Below are 22,999 nucleotides of genomic sequence, written 5' to 3' on the forward strand. Positions count from 1 at the left end.
GCGTGTCAGTGGGAGGGACAGGGGGCTGAGCGGTCCCGGTTGGCGTGTGGGGACAAGGAGAGCATCTGGCGGCTTCAGCGGCGGGAATCGATCCGGTGTCTGGCTGGTGGGGCCACGGAGAGAGCCGCATTTTTTATTAGTTGATTGAAGAGGAGAGAAGAAAAGGCAAAGGCGAAAGCGGATCCAAATCCCTCGAGGTTCGGGAATCAGTCAGGTGCGGGGTACTGATCGGGAAAAAGCAGCCCACCTCGGTCGATGGATGGATGGACAGCGAATCACTCTGACGCGTGGGCCCGGCCGCCTTCCGGCCGGCGATCCAGGGAGAAGAAACAAGAGCAACGTCCTTCAGTTTGCTTTTTTCATTCAAAAAAGCCGGCGTCGTCGTCTCTCTCTCTTCGTGGCCGAGCCGAGCCAAAATGTGGACGCAACGTGGTGTGGACGGCGCCGGTGAGGTGATGCTGCCGTGCCGTGAGAGCACGTCCAAACGAACGATCCGATCTATACTACACTCCATGTGCGCTCTCTTTGTCAGACCCGGATCCGATGCAGCTACACGAGCGCACCCAGCAGGCAGGCATGCAGACTGATATTTTGGACAAAAGAATAGCTCAAAGAAAAAGAAATGCTGGGCCAAAACATGGCGTGGGCTCGTACGGGGCGAGCTGGGCCTCCACTTCCACTCTCGGGCCGGCTTCGCAAGATTCATTTTCGCTCTCGCACAGCGCCGTCGCCCCCTTTTCCAGTTTCGGGCTCCCAGTCTGCCGCACCACACACCCGTGCGACCTCACCCGAGAGCGAGCATGCCCCCGCCGCCGCGGCCGCCGGTGGCCGCGCCTGCCCCGGCAGCACCCTGCCCTATCCGCGTCGCGCCCAGCCGGCGCCGCATCCCAGCCGTCCCCCGAGCCGTATCCGTCGCCGCCTCCCACGCGCACGACGCCGCGTTCCTCCGCCGCGCCGCCGACGTGGCCGACCGCTCCGCGGGGCTCACCTGCCCGCACCCCAACTTTGGGTGCGTCATCGCCCGGCCCGAGCCCGGCGGCCCGGAGGCCCGCGTGGTCGGGGAGGGGTTCCTCTACGCGCAGGGCACGCGCTGCGCCGAGCTCCTCGCCGCCGAGGAGGCCGGCGAGCGCGCGCGCGGCGCCACCGCCTACCTCAACCTCGAGCCGGGCGACTGCTACGGGGACAGCACCGCCGTCTCCTCCCTCGTGCAGGTGCTCGCCTGAATGAATCCCCTCTTCACTGTCTCCCTTCGATTTCTCTAAGAAGATTGCTAGTATATCTCTGAAGATTGTTATAAAACCAAATGTGGATACTACTGCAAGCATACGATGGTAGCACTGTGATCATAATTCTGATCTGTCATAGATAGTGGACGTTCTATGGGTATAATAACCACAATGCTAGATACTTGTTCTCCCTTATCTGAACCCCCTAAAGTTCTATGTACTATGTTGCAGTGGCAGAGTATTATCTTACTGAAGATGACGATATAAGGGTGTGCAAATTGGATCCCATATTTTGTTCCAATTAGGAGGTTTTGATCGTCGTGAGCTTGCTTGCATGAACACTGATAAAAATTAGAAATATATTTTCCTCAACCTTCTTTATTGATAATTTAGTCATACGCATTCAGATTGCCGTTGTATAGTCGTGTAAAAAGATGTCCTAAATGCAGGGAGAAAACTAATGATTTTATCAGGCAGGAATCACAAGAGTTGTGGTGGGCCTTAGGCACCCCTTGAAGCACTTGAGAGGGAAAGCGATTCAATCATTGCGAAGTGAAGGCATTCAGGTCGATGTTGTGGGGGAAGATCTCCAGAGCAAATTGTTCAAGGTGACTCTTGGCTTATATGTTAATTCTCAATTACTATTTTTATTAGCTACAAGTCAAAGTAGCAGTAAGCACTTCGCGAGGGGCACCCTACCTAGTAGTGCTGTTGCATCATTTTCTCTAGAAACCATTTTTAGAAGTGGTTTAGCAATTCAAAAGTGCAAATATTTGTTTCTGCAATATGAATGCTAAAGAAAAGCACACAACTGGACATTAAGTTCCAGAAATATTTTGTATGCTTTACTTTGAGTAACCATTGGATCTAAATCACTATGCAACCGTGCTTTGTAAGATCATGCGTTGCACGGTTATAGTTTTGTGAATGTGACAGTTGACACTAATGATAAAATGTTTTTTATATTCTTAGATTATCTTTAACACAAATGTGAATTTCGTAGTGTCCACTTCTATTGATCTATCTGAGTGTAATCAGAAATTCAAGTTCATTAACTTCATTTATAGCATATTGGAAAGAGTGAACACAAGGACTATATCTGAGATGATGCATTGTTTGCAGACTGCTCCATGTCCTAAGCAATATGGATATGATGTGCATTGTAGCTAGATAGAATGTAACAATGATACTGATTCACCAAAGTGTCTAACATTTCAAGTATAATTACTAACAAATACTGAGCATCTCACTAAAGCTAATAGCTCCTTGATGCCCTTTTAAGCTGTAGGGTCAGCATCCCTACTGAATGCAAATAACAATGTAGCATAATGATTTAATTTTATTTCATGGTTGTATGGTTATATTGTATTGGTAGTCTTGATTTCGGCAGCTTTTTAATACCACCTCTCATTTATTCACTTCAGTTTTTTTGTTATGAGTTTGGAGCACCTACAAACCCCTTCCTTTTTTTGTCTTCTATTGTTTTTAAAGTTTAACCTAGTAAGCATCTCAGAAATATATGTTATCAGTTTGCTCTTTTAGTTTTCTGTGCATTAGGTACTGGTTACTTAGACTTCGTTTGGCATTTCAATAGATCATGGTTATCATTCCCCACCGGCTTTTCAAATGAGAACATTACAGTGCAGTAACCACAACATGAACTTAGCCAGCTTGCTAATATGTTTTAATGTGTTCATTGTAGGAAGCCCTTACTTCATGCCTCATCGTAAATGCTCCATTACTTTACCGAGCTGCCTTTCGTGTTCCATTCTCTGTTCTGAAGTATGCTATGACTGCAGATGGTGAGGCCTAGTTTTTTCCATTTGCTCTTTTAGTTTGGTTAATTTGTTACATACTACAGCTGAGTATTAATATCCAACTTGTACTTGCTTCACTTCCATCGATGGAAATGACAGGAAAAATTGCAGCTAGTAGTGGGCATGCGTCTTGGGTAAGCGGCAGAGCATCCAGAGGCCGAGTATTTGAATTGCGTGGAAGAAGTGATGCTGTTATAGTTGGTGGGAATACAGTCCGCCGTGATGGTAATGAATAAATAATGCAATAATTTCTATTTAGTGTGTTTCACATTGGTGTTCCTTCGTAGGATTGAAAGGCTTTTAGTTGTGTTGTAGATCCTCGATTAACCGCAAGGCATGTGAAGGGGCATGTTCCAGTGCGCATTGTAATGTCACAAACTTGTAACCTTCCTGAAGAAGCAAATTTATGGAATGTTCATGAGGCCTATACAATAGTTGCAACACAAAGAGGTGCTCGGAGAGATTTCCAAAAGAAGCTTGCTATGAAGGGTGTTGAAGTAGTGGAATTTGACATGCTAAATCCTAGAGATGTTATGTCATATTGTTATGATCGTGGTTACCTTTCTGTATTATGGGAGTGCGGTGGGACCCTATCAGCTGCTGCTATATCTGCAAGAGTTATTCATAAGGTAAATACTTTTTGTTTCACTATATGGTTGCCGTGTGCATTTACTTATCTATTGAACATATTGCATAGTTCTCCAGAATGTTTATTGGCTGCCTTTGTTTGTTCTAGTTCATTGAGTTCTGGATCTGAAATCAAACCTGGCAATGTTAAGACACTGTTCCATTTTCCATTGCAGTTAAAAAGTTGATAGAGTTATCTTGTGAATTGTTAGGTGAAATTGTACAGTTGTGTTGATTGCCACTACCAAATCTGAATGATATTCACAACTATATCCTTTCCAAAAAGAAGTGGTACCATGGATTTCATGTTATCCGTTGAATTGGTGAACAAGTTATGTTCAATGTCTTTGCAGTTGATTTTTACTTCAGCTTAATCAGCTTCCCGTCTTCTAGAATAAGAATGTTAAAAGGATATTCTTATGACTTGGGTATGCAGATGCTACCCATTTCAGCACTATGTAGACATGCTTTATATCAGGGAGAAACATATTATTGCTTAGTGACTTTTGGGGAGGGACCACACTTTGGACGTAAGTTCTGGGAGGGGACTCACAGAATCATAGGGATAGCCCATCTGCATTCACTTCCCTAAACATCTTATATCCACCATGCACCTTGAACGTCAGTCAGTCCCCATATGTGCATTAAATGGTTTCACTTTATTAGGTTTGCTCTTTTTCTTTTTGCCTCTGACTCTGTGTGCATGTTGTATGCCATATTACGATTGAGCTCTGCTTACATCTTCACACTGGTGATTTTTTTGTTCTTCCAACAGGTTTATGCATTCTGTGCTCCAAAAATAATCGGTGGAGTAACTGCTCCAACACCAGTAGGTGACCTAGGGATGAATCAAATGACCCAGGCGATTGATTTAATTGATGTTTCATATGAACAGGTTAATTCCTTATGTTCCAATCTAGTTCTCATATGTGTTCTCCATCAATTATATCATTATATGTACTCCCTCCGTTCCTAAATATAAGCCTTTTTAGAGACTCTAATATGGACTACATACGGAGCAAAACGAGTGAATCTGCACTCTAAAATATATCTATGTACATCCGTATGTAGTCCGTATTGAAATCTCTAAAAGGGCTTATATTTAGAAGCGGAGGGAGTACTTGTTAGTTGCTATATTACATTTTATTACACCATGTGTCATGCTTTTCTTGCTGATATATTTCTGTAGAATTCAGTAGTCCCCTACTGGCTACCAGTTCCAGCTTTGGATAGAAGTTCCTACAAGTCTTATCTTATATGATTATACAAGTTACACTGAACCATCGGAGTAACTGTTTGTGAATGTACGTGTATGTATTTTGTTTTGTTGTAGTAATGGCATCTGCATATGTCCCTCTTAGTTTCATGGCAGTATATTATATATTTCCTTACGATATTGCAGATTGACCGTGACATGCTCATGAGTGGATTCATCCAACCTATTCCTGATCTATCACCTGTAATACCATCTGCTGATGAAATACCTTCAGTTGATCCAGAAGTATCCCCATATGAAACAAACATTATATCCTTTTACAAGACTTGGGATACCTTTGGGGCTTTCTCAAACTTTTCTCCTCATCCAATTGACATGCCCGACGAAAAAGGAGATTGTTTGACATGGCCAACAGTGGAGCACTATTACCAGGTTTCTCTTTCATGATGTTTATTAGTGCTACTTTTGTGTCATTCTCTGTGCTTTGAAAATAAATTCTGGATCATGACGCAGTACAACATTTTGTAAACCTGCAACATCTGCAAATGTTACATTAGCATGATAACTGCACCTGTGAACCCGTCAGTAAGCCCAAAAGTTTTTGCAGGCACATAAGTTTGTTGGTGTTGATAATCCTCAAGCAAACGACATTGTGCAAGAAATAAAGCAGGCAAGGAGCCCTGAAGAAGCTGCTAGAATAGGAAGGACCCGGCAAAGAGAATTCCCTGAATTGGTATATCTGAATATTCTGCTTTAATATTTTCTGAACATTTACCATTTGCGTGCTCTTGATTGGTTATGTGAACCAAACCAGTTCTGTCACTCCTTTTAATTGATTATATTTCTTTCCCTGTCAGATACGGCCAGACTGGGAGTCGATGAAAATTGATGTGATGTACAGAGCTCTGAAATGCAAGTTTTCAACTTACGCCCACCTGACCGAGATGCTGCTGTCGACGGCTGGCTCTGTCCTCGTCGAGTCCTCACCCCATGACTTGTTCTGGGGCGGTGGGCGCGAGGGTGAGGGCCTGAATTACCTGGGCAGACTGCTGATGCAGCTGAGATCAGAGATTCTGGGAACGGTTTGAACGGGCGTTGAGGCTCGAGGACAGGAGGCGTGAGGTCTCTGCTTGTTCTTGATAGTGTCCATTTTGTTCTGGTGGACGACACCAAATTTTGTCAAGCCACAGTGTTGCGTTTCTGTTTAGAGAGAGATGATCTTGTATAACTAATACTACCTGATATGCTCCAGTTTAAAGTGTAAGGGGGTTCAGATGCACATGTGATGCTCTTCCAACATGCAGAGCCTTGCTCAAATAACAGTTTTTTGTTGACCATTTGAGGTAACAACTGATAGATCCAAAAAGCATCCACGACGCTAATACACGAAACAGTGTTGCTAATCTTAGTCGACTGAGACTTGGTTATGTCTTAGTTGATGCTATATATATCCGTGAGATCTTGGCTGGAGATTCGTGCAAAACTTTATATTTAGCCTTTTCATTTTTATATGTTATATGTCACTTGATTGAGACTTGGTTAAGTCGCACAAGCAGAGCTACAAGCAAGCCTTTCCCTGCCCCCCTCACATCAAGCACAGGTGATACTTGATGGCCTGTCCTGTCTATTAACATGTTCAAGAGCAGACTGAGTAGTCCATTATGGTGTGACTCATCATGCGGCACGAGTGGTTCACCAGCAAGACGAGGGAACTCATGATTCAGCACTGAAATCTCAACAAAGATTTGAGTACCAAAGTCGCTTCATCCCCAATGAAAGGCACATATTATCTTCAACTTTTGCCCTGAGATTCAAGAACATTGTGCTGTTCTGTTTTCATATTTTGTTACTTGGTCTCTAAATAGTTTTACAATGTGCACGCACGACGTGTGGAACTCACAGATTATTTCGCAGTAGTAAGCATCATGAGTGTGTTTCACATAAATACCAAGATCAAGTAATTCAAGTGCCTCCCCTAAAACAAAAGTATTCAAGTGCCATAGATATCCTATGCAGTTCCTACCTACAGTAGTTACAATGCTGCTAGTCCTCAAATCTCACCAAAGATTTCAGTTTTGAGCGGCAGCCGGCTGCCGGTCCTCCCTGACATTGCTGATGCCGCTGAGTACTGTCGCCTGGAGCGGCGGCGACACGATCTGGTACTCGTGCATGACCCAGCCGGTGGCGTCCGCGGCGGCGCCAGCGCCATCCTCCCCCTTCTTCTCCCCCTCTCCCGCGTCGCGTTCATAGGTGAGCTCAGAGCGCCTGTACTTTATGTCCAGCTCGCCGCCGTCGGGGTGCACCAGGGTGACGGACTCGACCGAGGCCTTCTGGCCGCGCCACCGGCCGCCGGCGCCGCCCTTGACGGCGCGCTCGCGGCTCTCCGGCGCGTCGGCGGCGGTGTGCAGGAAGAAGGCGTGGTGGCTGCCGCCGTGGCCGTGCTTCGCGAACAGGTCGGCCGGCGGGAGGCCGGCCGGGTCGTCGTCGATGATGGCGTGGGCGAAGGGCGGGTCGGGGACGCCGAGCGCGCGCGGGAGGAGGTAGTGGGCGACGAGGTCCGCGTCCGTCGGGTCGAACTTGAACGCCGGCGCCGTCTGGAAGCCGAACCGGGACGCCTCCATGCCTGGATCTGGTTCGAGGCGGGGTCGCGCGCGTGCTCTGCCCGGAAGCGCGGGCCTGGCGGGATCGATGCCTTCGTCGCCGACGAGCGGAGGAGGAGGAGGAGGGGTTTCGATTAACCGATTTGGATTCTGATCAAGTCGGCGGCGTGGAAGAAGTGGGGGAAGAGAAACTACACTGCCTTCTTTTTTATACAGAAACCGCGCAATAAAATTGGAAAAATAAACGGAGTACGATTAGAAACAGATGAGGAATTCAACTCAAAAAAAAAGGAAAAAAGAAAAGGAAACAGATGAGGAATCTTCCAGAAAAAACAGGGTGTCCTATAAACTTTGCTGAAAGGACCTCGAAGAAAAGATTATTATGTTTAAGTCCTTATTAGTGGTCTCTACACAAACCCAGACCATCGATCGTCGCCAACCTCCTGTGCCGCCGTGACGCTTGCCGCAAGAGGATGTAGATCTTGAACATCCCCAGATCTAGGCCAAAACCATGCCTGGTAAGGAGTCGAGACCTGATGAACAGCGGGGGCTCTTGTCCATGTGGCACGTCAGCCACCAAGATTGTCGCCGCACTGAGCAGGATCTAGATCCGTCGGTTTCCGCTGTAGATGTAGTGGGAGAGTGCTAGATCCGCCGTCGTCAAACCTCCAACCGTGCTCCAGGATCACCATCGGTGTCATCCGTATAGAGCCTGTCACAAACAACAAACTAAGGATTATTGCCTGGAGCGAGCGGCAAGCAGACGAGACCCGACTATTTGATGCAACCATGGTAAGGGAGAGGTCGAGAGATCACCTTATTCGATGCAGGGTCATTGAGGGAGTCCTGGACTAAGGGGTCCTCGGGCGTCCGGCCTGTTATCCATGGGCCGGACTGATGGGCTGTGAAGACATGAAGACCGAAGACTATGCCCGTGTCCGGATTGGACTCTACTTGGCGTGGAAGGCAAGCTAGGCGATCTATTATGAAGATTTCCTCCTATGTAACCGACCTCATGTAACCCTAGATCTCTCCGGTGTCTATATAAACCGGAGAGCATAGTCCGGATAGGACAGATTCATGACCATATACTCATAGGCTAGACTTCTAGGGTTTAGCCATTACGATTTCGTGGTAGATCAACTCTTGTAACACTCATATTCATCAAGATCAATCAAGCAGGAAGTAGGGTATTACCTCCATAGAGAGGGCCCGAACCTGGGTAAACATTGTGTCCCCCGTCTCCTGTTACCATCAGTCCTAGACGCACAGTTCGGGACCCCCTACCCGAGATCCGCCGGTTTTGACACCGACATTGGTGCTTTCATTGAGAGTTCCACTGTGCCGTCGAAGTAAGGCTCGATGGCCCCTCCAATCACCGGCAATGGCGTCGTTCAGGGAGAAATCTTTTTCCCCGGACAAATCTTTGTGTTCGGCGGCTTCGTACTGCGGACCAACTCGCTTGGCCGCCTGGAGCAGGTCGATAGCTATGCCCCTGGCCATCAGGTCAGATTCGGAAGCTTGAATTACGTCACAGATATCCGCGGAGACTTGATCTTCGATGGATTTGAGACCGCGGCGATCACCCCCCCTCTCTCCGATGAACTTGACTTAAATCTGTCATCAGATCATATCTAGGAGATGGATCCTGTTGCTATAACGGCCTTGGAGCCGAAGCAGATCGCGCCCTCCGAGGCCATAAAGTCCGCGGCGTTGGAGCCGCACACGGACTCGACATCCTGCAATGCTTGCGTCAACGGAACCCTGGACTCGTCTCCGGCTACACGTTCCGGACCGGATACACCTGCGGACACCGAGCTGGATCGGTTGTCGATTTTCGAATTTAGCGCCGCAGACATCTTCCAGCATTCGCCTTTGGGTGACGTACTAAATTCTTTGAAGAACTCGACCCTGGAGGAAGACTCACAGCCGAACTATATTCGGTTTGAGCTAGAGGCGGACGACGAGGAATTTTGCTTCCCACCCGCCACCCACTTCATAGCCACCGTCGACGACTTAACCGACGTGCTTGACTACGGCTCCGAAGACATCACAGGTATGGACGACGATGCCGACAATGAGCAAGGCCAAGACCCGCCATTCACCGGACGTTGGACGGCCACCTCCTCGTACGACGTGTACATGGTTGATACACCCAAAGGATCTGGCGACGACAAAGAAGAGCCGAATATGAACAAACCCTCTGAGACGCAGTTCAAGCGTCGGCGCCCTAAACGCCTTTCTAAGCCTCGTTGCTCAAAGGATGGCAACACTGGTACCGGAGATAATAGCACTCCGGGTGACGCCGAAAACAATGAAGACCCCGTCGGTGCGGCATCTGAACAGGAGGAACATGACAACAGGCAAGACAACCCTGATGAACAGGCCACAGAAGATAACTCGGAGGACGATAGTTACCATCCACCCTCCGAGGAAGAGACAAGCCTCGGCAACGAAGACTTCATCGTGCCGGAGGACCCTGTGGAGCAGGAGCGCTTTAAGCTTCAGCTCATAGCCACTGCAAGGAGCTTGAATAAGAAACAGCAGCAGCTTCAAGCCGAACAAGATCTGCTCGTAGACAGATGGACTGATTGTTGGGAATCGTAGCATAATTTAAAATTTTCCTACGCTCACCAAGATGCATCTATGGAGTCTACTAGCAACGAGGGGAAAGGAGTGGATCTACATACCCTTGTAGATCGCGAGCGGAAGCGTTCCAATGAACGTGGATGACGGAGTCGTACTCGCCGTGATCCAAATCACCGATGACCGAGTGCCGAACGGACGGCACCTCCGCGTTCAACACACGTACGGTGCAGCGACGTCTCCTCCTTCTTGATCCAGCAAGGGGGAAGGAGAGGTTGATGGAGATCCAACAGCACGACGGCGTGGTGGTGGATGTAGCGGCTCTCCGGCAGGGCTTTGCAAGCTTCTGAGAGAGAGAGAGGTGTTGCAGGGGAGGAGGGAGGCGCCCAAGGCTTAGATGTTGCTGCCCTCCCTTCCCCCCACTATATATAGGGCCAAGGAAGAGGGGGGGGCGCAGCCTTGCCCCTTCCTCCAAGGAAGGGTGCGGCCAGGGGGGAGTCCTTCCCCCCCAAGGCACCTCGGAGGTGCCTTCCCCTTTTAGGACTCTCCCTTTTTTCTTATCTCTTGCGCATGGGCCTCTTGGGGCTGGTTCCCTTGGCCCATATAGGCCAAGGCGCACCCCTTACAGCCCATGTGCCCCCCCGGGGCTGGTGGACCCCCTTGGTGGACCCCCGGACCCCTTTCGGCACTCCCGGTACAATACCGATAAAGTGCGAAACTTTTCCGGCGACCAAAATAAGACTTCCCATATATAAATCTTTACCTCCGGACCATTCCGGAACCTCTCGTGATGTCCGGGATCTCATCCGGGACTCCGAACAATTTTCGGGTTTCCGCATACATATATCTCTACAACCCTAGCGTCACCGGACCTTAAGTGTGTAGACCCTACGGGTTCGGGAGACATGCAGACATGACCGAGACGCCTCTCCGGTCAATAACCAACAGCGGGATCTGGATACCCATGTTGGCTCCCACATGTTCCACGATGATATCATCGGATGAACCACGGTGTCGAGGATTCAATCAATCCGTATGCAATTCCCTTTGTCAATCGGTATGTTACTTGCCCGAGATTCGATCGTCGGTATCCCAATACATTGTTCAATCTCGTTACCGGCAAGTCTCTTTACTCGTACCGCAATGCATGATCCCGTGACTAACGCCTTAGTCACATTGAGCTCATTATGATGATGCATTACCGAGTGGGCCCAGAGATACCTCTCCGTCACACGGAGTGACAAATCCCAGTCTCGATCCGTGCCAACCCAACAGACACTTTCAGAGATACCCGTAATGCACCTTTATAGTCACCCAGTTACGTTGTGACGTTTGGCACACCCAAAGCACTCCTACGGTATCCGGGAGTTGCACGATCTCATGGTCTAAGGAAAAGATACTTGACATTGGAAAAGCTCTAGCAAACGAAACTACACGATCTTTTATGCTATGCTTAGGATTGGGTCTTGTCCATCACATCATTCTCCTAATGATGTGATCCCGTTATCAACGACATCCAATGTCCATGGTCAGGAAACCGTAACCATCTATTGATCAACGAGCTAGTCAACTAGAGGCTCACTAGGGACATGGTGTTGTCTATGTATTCACACATGTATTACGATTTCCGGACAATACAATTATAGCATGAATAATGGACAATTACCATGAATAAAGAAATATAATAATAACCATTTATTATTGCCTCTAGGGCATATTTCCAACAGTCTCCCACTTGCACTAGAGTCAATAATCTAGTTCACATCACCATGTGATTAACACTCACTGGTCACATCACCATGTGACCAACATCTAAAGAGTTTACTAGAGTCAACAATCTAGTTCACATTACTATGTGATTATCACTCAATGTGTTCTGGTTTGGTCATGTTATGCTTGTGAGAGAGGTTATTAGTCAACGGGTCTGAACCTTTCAGAACCGTGTGCTTTACGAATATCTATGTCATCTTGTGGATGCTACCACGTGCTATTTGGAGCCATTTCAAATAATTGCTCTACTATACGAATCCGGTTTGCTACTCAGAGTCATCCGGATTAGTGTCAAAGTTCGCATCGACGTAACCATTTACGACGAACTCCTTTCCACCTCCATAATCGAGAAAATTCCTTAATCCACTAGGTACTAAGGATAAGTTCGACCGCTGTCATGAGATCCTTTCCCGGATCACCATTGTACCCTCTTGACCAACTCATGGCAAGGCACACTACATGTGCGGTACACAGCATAGCATACTATAGAGCCTATGTCTAAAGCATAGGGGACGACCTTCGTCCTTTCTCTATCTTCCGCTGTGGTCAGGTCTTGAGTCTCACTCAATACTCACACCTTGTAACACAGCCAAGAACTCCTTCTTTGCTGATCTATTTTGAACTCTTTCAAAATCATGTCAAGGTGTGCTGTCTTTTGAAAGTATCATCAGGCGTCTTGATCTATCTCTATGGATCTTGATGCCCAATATGTAAGCAGCTTTATCCAGGTCTTCCTTTGAAAAACTCCTTTCAAACAACCCCTCATGCTTTCCAGAAATTTTACATCATTTCGGATCAACAATATGTCATTCACATATACTTATCAGAAATGTTGTAGCGCTCCCACTCACTTTATTGTAAATACAAGTTTCTAACAAACTTTGTATAAACCCAAAAACTTTGATCACCCCATCAAAGCATATATTCTGACTCCGAGATGCTTGCTCTAATCCATGGAAGGATCGCTGGAGCTAGCATACCTTTTAGCATCCTTAGGATCGACAAAACCTTTCTGATTGTATCACATACAACCTTTCCTTACGAAAACTGGTAAGGAAACTCGTTTTGACATCCATCTGCCAGATTTCATAAATGTAGCTAATGCTAACATGATTCCGACGGACCTAAGCATCGCTACGGATGAGAAAAACTCATCGTAGTCAACTCCTTGAACTTGTGAAAATACTCTTTGCCACAAGTCGAGCTTCATAGACGGTAACATTACCGTCCATGTCCGTCTTCTTCTTAAAGATCCATTTATCTCAATGGCTTGCCGATCATCGGGCAAGTTCACCAAAGTCCATGCTTTGTTCTGATACATGGATTCTATCTCGGATTTCATGGCCTCGAGCCATTCGTCGGAATATGGGCCCACCATCGCTTCTCCATAGCTCGTAGGTTCATTGTTGTCTAGCAACATGACTTCCAAGACAGGATCACGCATTACTCTGAAGTAGTGCGCATCCTCGTCGTCCTACGAGGTTTGGTAGTGACTTGATCCAAAGTTTCATGATCACTATCATAAGCTTCCACTTCAATTGGTGTAGGTGCCACAGGAACAACTTCCTGTGCCCTGCTACACACTAGTTGAAGCGACGGTTCGATAACCTTATCAAGTCTCCACCATCCTCCCACTCAATTCTTTCGAGAGAAACTTTTCCTCGAGAAAGGACTCGTTTCTAGAAGCAATTACTTTTGCTTCCAGATCTGAAATAGGAGGTATACCCAACTGTTTTTGGGTATTCTATGAAGATGCATTTATCCGCTTTGGGTTCGAGCTTATCAACCTGAAACTTTTTCACATAAGCATCGCAGCCCCAAACTTTTAAGAAACGACAACTTAGGTTTCTATAAATGGTGTCGTCTCAACGGAATTGCGTGGTGCCCCTTTTAAAGTGAATGCGGTTGTCTCTAATGCCTAACCCATAAACGATAGTGGTAATTTGATAAGAAACATCATGGTATGCACCATATCCAGTAGGGTGCAGTTACGATGTTCGGACACACCATCACACTATGGTGTTCCAGGCGGTATTAATTGTGAAACACTTTCCACAATGTCTCAATTGTGTGCCAAACTCGTATCTCAGATACTCATCTCTATGATCATATCACAGACATTTTATCCTCTTGTCACGACGATCTTCAACTTCACTCTGAAATTGCTTGAACCTTTCAATAATTCAGACTAGTGTTTCACCAAGTAAATACACTCAGTATCTACTCAAATCATCTGTGAAGTAAGAACATAACGATATCCACTGCATGCCTTAGCATTCATTGGACTGCATACATCAAAATGTATTACTTCCAATAAATTGCTCTCTTGTTCCATCTTACTGAAAACGAGGCCTTTCAGTCATCTTGCCCATGTGGTATGATTTGCATGTCTCAAGTGATTCATAATCAAGTGAGTCCAAACGATCCATCTGTATGGAGTTTCTTCATGCATATATACCAATAGACATGGTTCGCATGTCTCAATCTTTTCAAAAATGAGTGAGTCCAAAGATCCACCTACATGGAGCTTCTTCATGCGTTCTACACCAATATGACTCAAGTGGCAGTGCCACAAGTATGTGGTACTATCATTACTATCTTATATCTTTTGGCATGAACATGTGTATCACTACGATCGAGATTCATTTTAGGTGCAAGACCATTGAAGGTATTATTCAAATAAACAGAGTAACCATTATTCTCCTTAAATGAATAACCGTTTTGCGGTAAACATAATCCAATCATGTTCAACGCAAACACCAAATCTCGATGGTAGAGGAAGCATGCGATGCTTGATCACATCAACCTTGGAAACACTTCCAACACATACCGTCATCTCACCTTTAGCTAGTCTCCATTTATTCCGCAGCTTTTATTTCGAGTTACTAACACTTAGCAACCGAACCAGTATCTAATACCCTGGTGCTGCTAGGAGTACTAGTAAAGTACACATTCATATAACGTATATCCAATATACTTCTGTCGACCTTGCCTGCCTTCTCATCTACCAAGTATCTAGGGTAGTACTGCTTCAGTGACCGTTCCTCTTATTACAGAAGCACTTAGTCTCGGGTTTGGGTTCAACCTTGGGATTCTTCACTAGAGCAGCAAACGACTTGCTATTTCATGAAGTATCCCTTTTGCCCTTGCCCTTCTTAAACTAGTGGTTTTACTAACCATCAACAATTGATGCTCCTTCTTGATTTCTACTCTCGCGGTGTCAAACATCGCGAATAGCTCAAGGATCATCATGATTATCCTTGATATGTTATAGTTCATCACGAAGCTCTACTAGCTTGGTGGCAGTGACTATGGAGAACTATCACTATCTCATCTGGGAGATTAACTCCCACTCGATTCAAGCGATTGTGGCACTCAGACTATCTGAGCACACGCTCAACGATTGAGCTTTTCTCCATTAGTTTGCAGGCTTAAGAAACTTGTCAGAGGTCTCATACCTCTTGACGTGGGCACTAGTCTGAAATCCCAATTTCAGTCTTCGGAACATCTCACATGTTCTGCGACGTTTCAAAACGTCTTTGGTGCCACAATTCTAAACCGCACTGAACTATCACGTAGTCATCAAAACGTGTATGTCAGATGTTTCGTAACATCTACAGACGACGCTGAGGTTCAGCACACCGAGCGGTGCATTAAGGACATAAGCCTTCTGTGCAGCAATGAGGACAATCCTCAGTTTACGGACCCAGTCCGCATAATTGCTACTACCAATTTTCAACTAAATTTTTCTCTAGGAACATATCTTAATCAGTAGAACTAAAGCGCAAGCTATGACATAATTTGCAAATACCTTTTTGACTATGTTCATGATAATGAAGTTCATCTGATTATGAACTCCCACTCAGATAGACATCCCTCTAGTCATCTAAGTGAAACATGATCTGAGTTTAACTAGGCCGTGTCCGATCATCACGTGAGACGGACTAGTCAAGATCGGTGAACATCTCCATGTTGATCGTATCTTCTATACGACTCATGCTCGACCTTTCGGTCCTCCATGTTCCGAGGCCATGTCTGTACATGCTAGGCTCGTCAAGTCAACCTAAGTGTATTGCGTGTGTGCCGAGGCCATGTCTGTACATGCTAGGCTCGTCAACACCCGTTGTATTCGAACGTAAGAATCTATCACACCCAATCATCACGTGGTGCTTCGAAACGACGAACCTTCGCAACGGTGCACAGTTAGGGTGAACACTTTCTTGAAATTATTATAAGGGATCATCCTACTTGCTACCGTCGTTCTAAGCAAATAAGATGCAAAAACATGATAAACATCACATGCAATCAAATAGTGACATGATATGGCCAATATCATCATGCTCCTTTGATCTCCATCTTCGGGGCACCATGATCATCTTTGTCACCGGCATGACACCCTGATCTCCATCATCATGATCTCCATCATTGTGTCTTTATGAAGTCGTCACGCCAACGATTACTTCTACTTCTATGGCTAACGCGTTTAGCAACAAAGTAAAGTAATTTACATGGCGTTATTCAATGACACGCAGGTCATACAAAATAATAAAGACAACTCCTATGGCTCCTGCCGGTTGTCATACTCATCGACATGCAAGTCGTGATTCCTATTACAAGAATATGATCAATCTCATACATCATATATATCATTCATCACATCTTCTGGCCATATCACATCACATAGCACTTGCTGCAAAAACAAGTTAGACGTCCTCTAATTGTTGTTGCAAGTTTTTACGTGGTTTGTAGGTTTCTAGCAAGAACGTTTCTTACCTACGTATGACCACAACGTGATTTGCCAATTTCTATTTACCCTTCATAAGGACCCTTTTCATCGAATCCGTTCCGACTAAAGTAGGAGAGACAGACACCCGCTAGCCACCTTATGCAACTTGTGCATGTCAGTCGGTGGAACCTGTCTCACGTAAGAGTACGTGTAAGGTCGGTCCGGGCCGCTTCATCCTACAATGCCGCCGAAACAAGAAAAGACTAGTAGCGGCAAGAAGAATTTGCAAACTCAACGCCCACAACTGCTTTGTGTTCTACTCGTGCATAGTAACTACGCATAGACCTGGCTCATGATGCCACTGTTGGGAATCGTAGCATAATTTAAAATTTTCCTACGCTCACCAAGATGCATCTATGGAGTCTACTAGCAACGAGGGGAAAGGAGTGGATCTACATACCCTTGTAGATCGCGAGCGGAAGCGTTCCAATGAACGTGGATGACGGAGTCGTACTCGCCGTGATCCAAATCACCGATGACCGAGTGCCGAACGGACGGCACCTCCGCGTTCAACACACGTACGGTGCAGCGACGTCTCCTCCTTCTTGATCCAGCAAGGGGGAAGGAGAGGTTGATGGAGATCCAACAGCACGACGGCGTGGTGGTGGATGTAGCGGCTCTCCGGCAGGGCTTTGCAAGCTTCTGAGAGAGAGAGAGGTGTTGCAGGGGAGGAGGGAGGCGCCCAAGGCTTAGATGTTGCTGCCCTCCCTTCCCCCCACTATATATAGGGCCAAGGAAGAGGGGGGGGGGCGCAGCCTTGCCCCTTCCTCCAAGGAAGGGTGCGGCCAGGGGGGAGTCCTTCCCCCCCAAGGCACCTCGGAGGTGCCTTCCCCTTTTAGGACTCTCCCTTTTTTCTTATCTCTTGCGCATGGGCCTCTTGGGGCTGGTTCCCTTGGCCCATATAGGCCAAGGCGCACCCCTTACAGCCCATGTGGCCCCCCGGGGCTGGTGGACCCCCTTGGTGGACCCCCGGACCCCTTTCGGCACTCCCGGTACAATACCGATAAAGTGCGAAACTTTTCCGGCGACCAAAATAAGACTTCCCATATATAAATCTTTACCTCCGGACCATTCCGGAACCTCTCGTGATGTCCGGGATCTCATCCGGGACTCCGAACAATTTTCGGGTTTCCGCATACATATATCTCTACAACCCTAGCGTCACCGGACCTTAAGTGTGTAGACCCTACGGGTTCGGGAGACATGCAGACATGACCGAGACGCCTCTCCGGTCAATAACCAACAGCGGGATCTGGATACCCATGTTGGCTCCCACATGTTCCACGATGATATCATCGGATGAACCACGGTGTCGAGGATTCAATCAATCCGTATGCAATTCCCTTTGTCAATCGGTATGTTACTTGCCCGAGATTCGATCGTCGGTATCCCAATACCTAGTTCAATCTCGTTACCGGCAAGTCTCTTTACTCGTACCGCAATGCATGATCCCGTGACTAACGCCTTAGTCACATTGAGCTCATTATGATGATGCATTACCGAGTGGGCCCAGAGATACCTCTCCGTCACATGGAGTGACAAATCCCAGTCTCGATCCGTGCCAACCCAACAGACACTTTCGGATATACCCGTAATGCACCTTTATAGTCACCCAGTTACGTTGTGACGTTTGGCACACCCAAAGCACTCCTACGGTATCCGGGAGTTGCACGATCTCATGGTCTAAGGAAAAGATACTTGACATTGGAAAAGCTCTAGCAAACGAAACTACACGATCTTTTATGCTATGCTTAAGTTGGGTCTTGTCCATCACATCATTCTCCTAATGATGTGATCCCGTTATCAATGACATCCAATGTCCATAGTCAGGAAACCATGACTATCTGTTGATCAACGAGCTAGTCAACTAGAGGCTTACTAGGGACAGGTTGTGGTCTATGTATTCACACATGTATTACGATTTCCGGAAAATACAATTATAGCATGAATAATAGACAATTACCATGAACAAAGAAATATAATAATAACCATTTATTATTGCCTCTAGGGCATATTTCCAACACTGATGTCCTGACTGCCGAAGAATACGGCCTCAAGCGCCCAGCTAAGAGCTATCCGAAACGCAGACTGCTACCTCAATTCGACGAGGAAGCACCGGAGCATACATCTCCCTCGCGTAATGCGGAACGACCACCGCGTGGTCGAGACAGGGTGGCCGACCGGCCACCCCGCGGTCGGGATAAAGCGGCAACTCAGGCCGAACAGCAGCCTGCCCCACCACCCCAAAAAAATAAAGAAAGAGTTCGGGGTCACACATACGATCTTCGGCAGACCCTGGACAATAAAGCAGGACATACAAGATCGATCTACGGATCGCGCGGACGTACCTCAAGGCATGAGATGGCTACCTATTTGGACGTGACAAACCTAACCACGCCCGGGCCGAATACCGCAGACAGACTCCATCAGAGCTACGCCGCGACGTGGCCCGATACAGAGGTGCCGCACACCCTCTCTGCTTCACGGACGAGGTACTGGATCATGAATTCCCCGAGGGATTCAAGCCCGTCAATATCGAATCATATGACGGCACAACCGATCCCGCAGTGTGGATCGAGGATTTCATCCTCCACATCCACATGGCTCGAGGAGATGACCTCCACGCCATTAAATACCTCCCACTCAAGCTCAAAGGGACAGCTCGGCACTGGCTTAACAGCCTGCCTGAAAATTCTATCGGCGGCTGGGAAGACTTGGAAGAAGCTTTCCTAGACAACTTCCAAGGAACATATGTCCGGCCACCAGACGCCGATGATCTAAGCCACATAGTTCAACAACCTGGAGAATCAGCCAGAAAATTCTGGACTAGGTTCCTAATCAAAAAGAACCAGCTCGTTGACTGTCCGGATGCCGAGGCCTTGGCAGCCTTCAAGCATATCATCCGGGACGAATGGCTCGCCCGCCACCTCGGCCAAGAAAAGACGAGGTCCATGGCAGCCCTCACGGCACTTATGACCCGCTTTTGCACGGGAGAAGATAGTTGGTTGGCTCGAAGTATAAACACGGCCAACGAAACAAGCCCCTCCGAGGCCAAAAATAGCACCGACAAGCTCCGGCGCAACAGAAACAAATGCCGAAGCAATGGCGATAACACCGATGACACAACAGTTCATGCCGGATTCAGTGGCTCCAAGTCCGGCCAACGAAAGAAGCCCTATAAAAGGAGCAGTGGAAAACCATCCAGCTTGGACCGCATACTCGACCGTCCTTGCCAAATACATGGCACCCCAGACAAACCGGCAACCATACTAACAGAGATTGCCGGGTCTTTAAACAAGCCAGCAAGGTAAATAGCAGAAACAAAGAAGGGGAATCACAGGGCGAGGACGATGACGAAGAGCCCCGGCAGCCGGACACCGGGGGGCAAAAGAAATTCCCCCCTCAAGTCAAAATGGTAAACATGATATACGCTACACATATTCCCAAAAGGGAGCACAAGCACGCACTCAGGGACGTCTATGCGGTAGAGCCCGTCACCCCAAAATTTAATCCATGGTCATCATTCCCGATCACATTCGACCGCCGAGACCATCCAATTAGCATCCGGCATGGCGGTTCAGCCGCACTGGTCCTCGACCGAATCATCGACGGATTCCACCTGACTTGAGTCTTAATGGACGGCGGTAGCAGCCTCAACCTGCTCTATCAGGATACAGTACGTAAAATAAGCATTGACCCCTCACGAGTCAAGCCCACGAAGACTACCTTTAAAGGAGTCATACCAGGCGTAGAGGCCCGTTGTACGGGCTCAATAACGCTGGAGGTAGTATTCGGTTTCCTGGATAACTTCCGAAGTGAAGAACTAATCTTCGATACCGTCCCATTCCACAGTGGCTATCACGCGCTGCTCGGACGAACCGCATTCGCTAGATTCAACGCGGTGCCACGTTATGCTTATCTGAAGCTAAAAATGCCCGGTCCACGGGGAGTCATCACAGTAAATGGAAACACGGAATGCTCCCTCCGTACAGAGGAACGCACCACCGCCCTAGCAGCAGAAGTACAGAGTGGTCTTCTCAAGCAACACTATAATCCGGTTGCCGAGCCCCTGGACATCATTAAGAGGGCCCGGACTACACTACAGAAGGATAGCTCGGCTCGTCACGAGCCAGTCTAGCAAATTCGGCCTCCGTCCCAGCCCCGACGAGGCAATGGTATTAGTACCGCGCGCATTTAAACTACGCACTCATGGGGTGCTGACGGAGGCACAACTCGCTCGCAATCCACAGTACGGCTTGATAGACCCTAGGATTCACATGTTTCTGCTTTTTCTTTGTACATGTCTTCCTCTCTTTTCAAGGGCTATACGGACAACCTGCTGGCAGAACACACCAAGGAGGCAAGGAGCTCTGGTGTACAAGGGAACCCCCCAGGTGGTTTCTAATAAACGATTACTATACTTGTTTTACATACCCGCACGCAGCTCGCCCTTGGTTACGACATTTTCAATAGCCTTACTTGCTTATCGCATTACTTGTACAAAGTACGCCTTGACGTACTGATTACACCACAACGGTGAATAAATGGTGGCGTCAGCCCATTACTTCATTTTTTCCGTTTCCTCACCTCAGTATTTATTACTCATTGCACACGTACACCATGGTACGTACTAATACACCAGGCGCTTAATAACACCCCGCTCACGGCAATAAAAATCCGAACACTTTTACAGTATAGTTCGGCACCCCGAACTTATAGCATTATATGCATCGACTCCGAATCATGTCTTTGGTCAATAGTTGGGTTGCCCGGCTCTTGTGCTTACTACCTTACGTTCCGCTATATCGGCTAGGGTAGTAAAGGGAGAACTACTGCGATTGTGTCCCGGTTCTTCCGGACGAGCACCTCAGTAGAGAAAGTCGAAAGCTGACTGTCATGATGTGGCGAGAGCCGGTCAGCTGTTCGTGAGGTTCTAAATCGTTGGAGATTTTTACCGCTTCTTGCGAAGAATCGGTTCTTCCGATTAGGCGTGTATAGCGCCCCTAATTCGGCCTTCCGAACACCAGGGGCTTCGCCAACTTTATTAATTGTCAAACTCCTATGGCTAAGTGGGGGCGGTAAAGGCCGCATAGTCTGATTGCCTCGTTCGTTGCGCTAAACACCTCCTTTAAGGACCAGAATGTGGAGTAAAGAGTGTTTAGATTTATCCCAAACACCCCCGTACTATCTACGTGGGGGCAGAAGCCGACGACTGGTCATCCCTCAGATTTAATAAACGGCCGCACAGGAGGTAAAATTTAAAATCATAAACATTATACTACATAACATCTTTGTTCCATATTACAGGGCAAGATAGTACACATGTTCTTATGGGAATATAGGGTGCGTTTGGTTCCTTGGCAAAAATCAGTTTTGTCTTGCTAGGCTAGGCTTGCCATTTGGTAGCGCAAAAATATCCTAGCTTTTGGGGGCAGCTAGCCTGGCTAGGCTAGAAAGTCCTCGCTCCGCGGGGAGAGCCGATTCGGCTCGCCCTCGACGGCAAAGCCGGAACGCGCGAAAAGGATCTACGCGGAACTCTCCGGATGGATAAGTCTACTGCAACAAATCCCTACATCTTCGTTCTCCACTTCGACCTCCTCCTCCACTTTCCCCCCGATTTTTCCTCATCCCCAACGATATCCCCCGAGGTCTTCGTATTCTCCGTCAGCTGCAGAGATAAATCAAGCGAATCCGCCCCAGTTCCCCTTCACGATAGCTGAAGGCGCTCCAGATTTGACAGCGAAAGCCCACATCTGGCCTTGCTCTGGTCTGCGTCCGCCTCCACCCGCCTTTCCCAGGTCTGTGTCCGCCTCCTCTCTTGAATTCTGCTGTGTATGCGTGTGCTTTTTTCTTGGCAATGGATTAGATGGTTCAGGAATTGATTATTACTAGAAGCTGCAAATCCTAAGTACTATCTTTCTATACTCCCCGTGGTCTTATCCAAGGTTGGATTCTTGTTGGGTGAGCTGGTTTGGGATTAGATTGGTACAGCTAAGGTGATATGAAACTCTAGTATAAAGCCACTGTGGCGTTGGGGTTGGGGAGGATACTGTTGTTGGGAGGCACCCAGCTCTTGATTTTTATTTTTGGCCGGACTGCAATTGAGTACTAGCTCATAGGAGTGCATGACATGAATTGATTTTACTGAACATGTATGATGCATCTGCACCTGAATCCTTAATTTGCTATGTACTGAATCATGCATACAGAGCTATCTACTTAGCATGCATCTGAACTGATTCATTACTTCTGCATATGTATTTTCTTAACAAACAGAGCCTCCTCTATTTTTGTCTTGTGCCAGCATCTTATTTTCATTTATATGAACAAAGATTTGTCTACAATAGTCCTGGACTGTATATACTAACGAC

At 47.3% G+C, this 22,999-nt stretch overlaps 1 protein-coding gene across 1 annotated transcript; it reads left to right on the plus strand.

Moving 5' to 3' along the window:
* Nucleotides 1-730: 730 nt before the first annotated feature.
* LOC123146180 (riboflavin biosynthesis protein PYRR, chloroplastic) lies at nucleotides 731-6,270 on the plus strand. Its single transcript, XM_044565772.1, has 9 exons — nucleotides 731-1,211; nucleotides 1,700-1,834; nucleotides 2,929-3,028; nucleotides 3,143-3,268; nucleotides 3,359-3,672; nucleotides 4,446-4,565; nucleotides 5,073-5,318; nucleotides 5,494-5,619; nucleotides 5,744-6,270. The coding sequence occupies exons 1-9, from the start codon at nucleotides 801-803 to the stop codon at nucleotides 5,972-5,974; spliced, it is 1,809 nt and encodes a 602-aa protein (XP_044421707.1). The 5' UTR covers nucleotides 731-800; the 3' UTR covers nucleotides 5,975-6,270.
* The last annotated feature ends 16,729 nt before the right edge of the window (nucleotides 6,271-22,999 follow it).

Source organism: Triticum aestivum, chromosome 6D (assembly GCF_018294505.1).
Source record: "Triticum aestivum cultivar Chinese Spring chromosome 6D, IWGSC CS RefSeq v2.1, whole genome shotgun sequence".
Lineage (NCBI taxonomy): Eukaryota > Viridiplantae > Streptophyta > Magnoliopsida > Poales > Poaceae > Triticum > Triticum aestivum.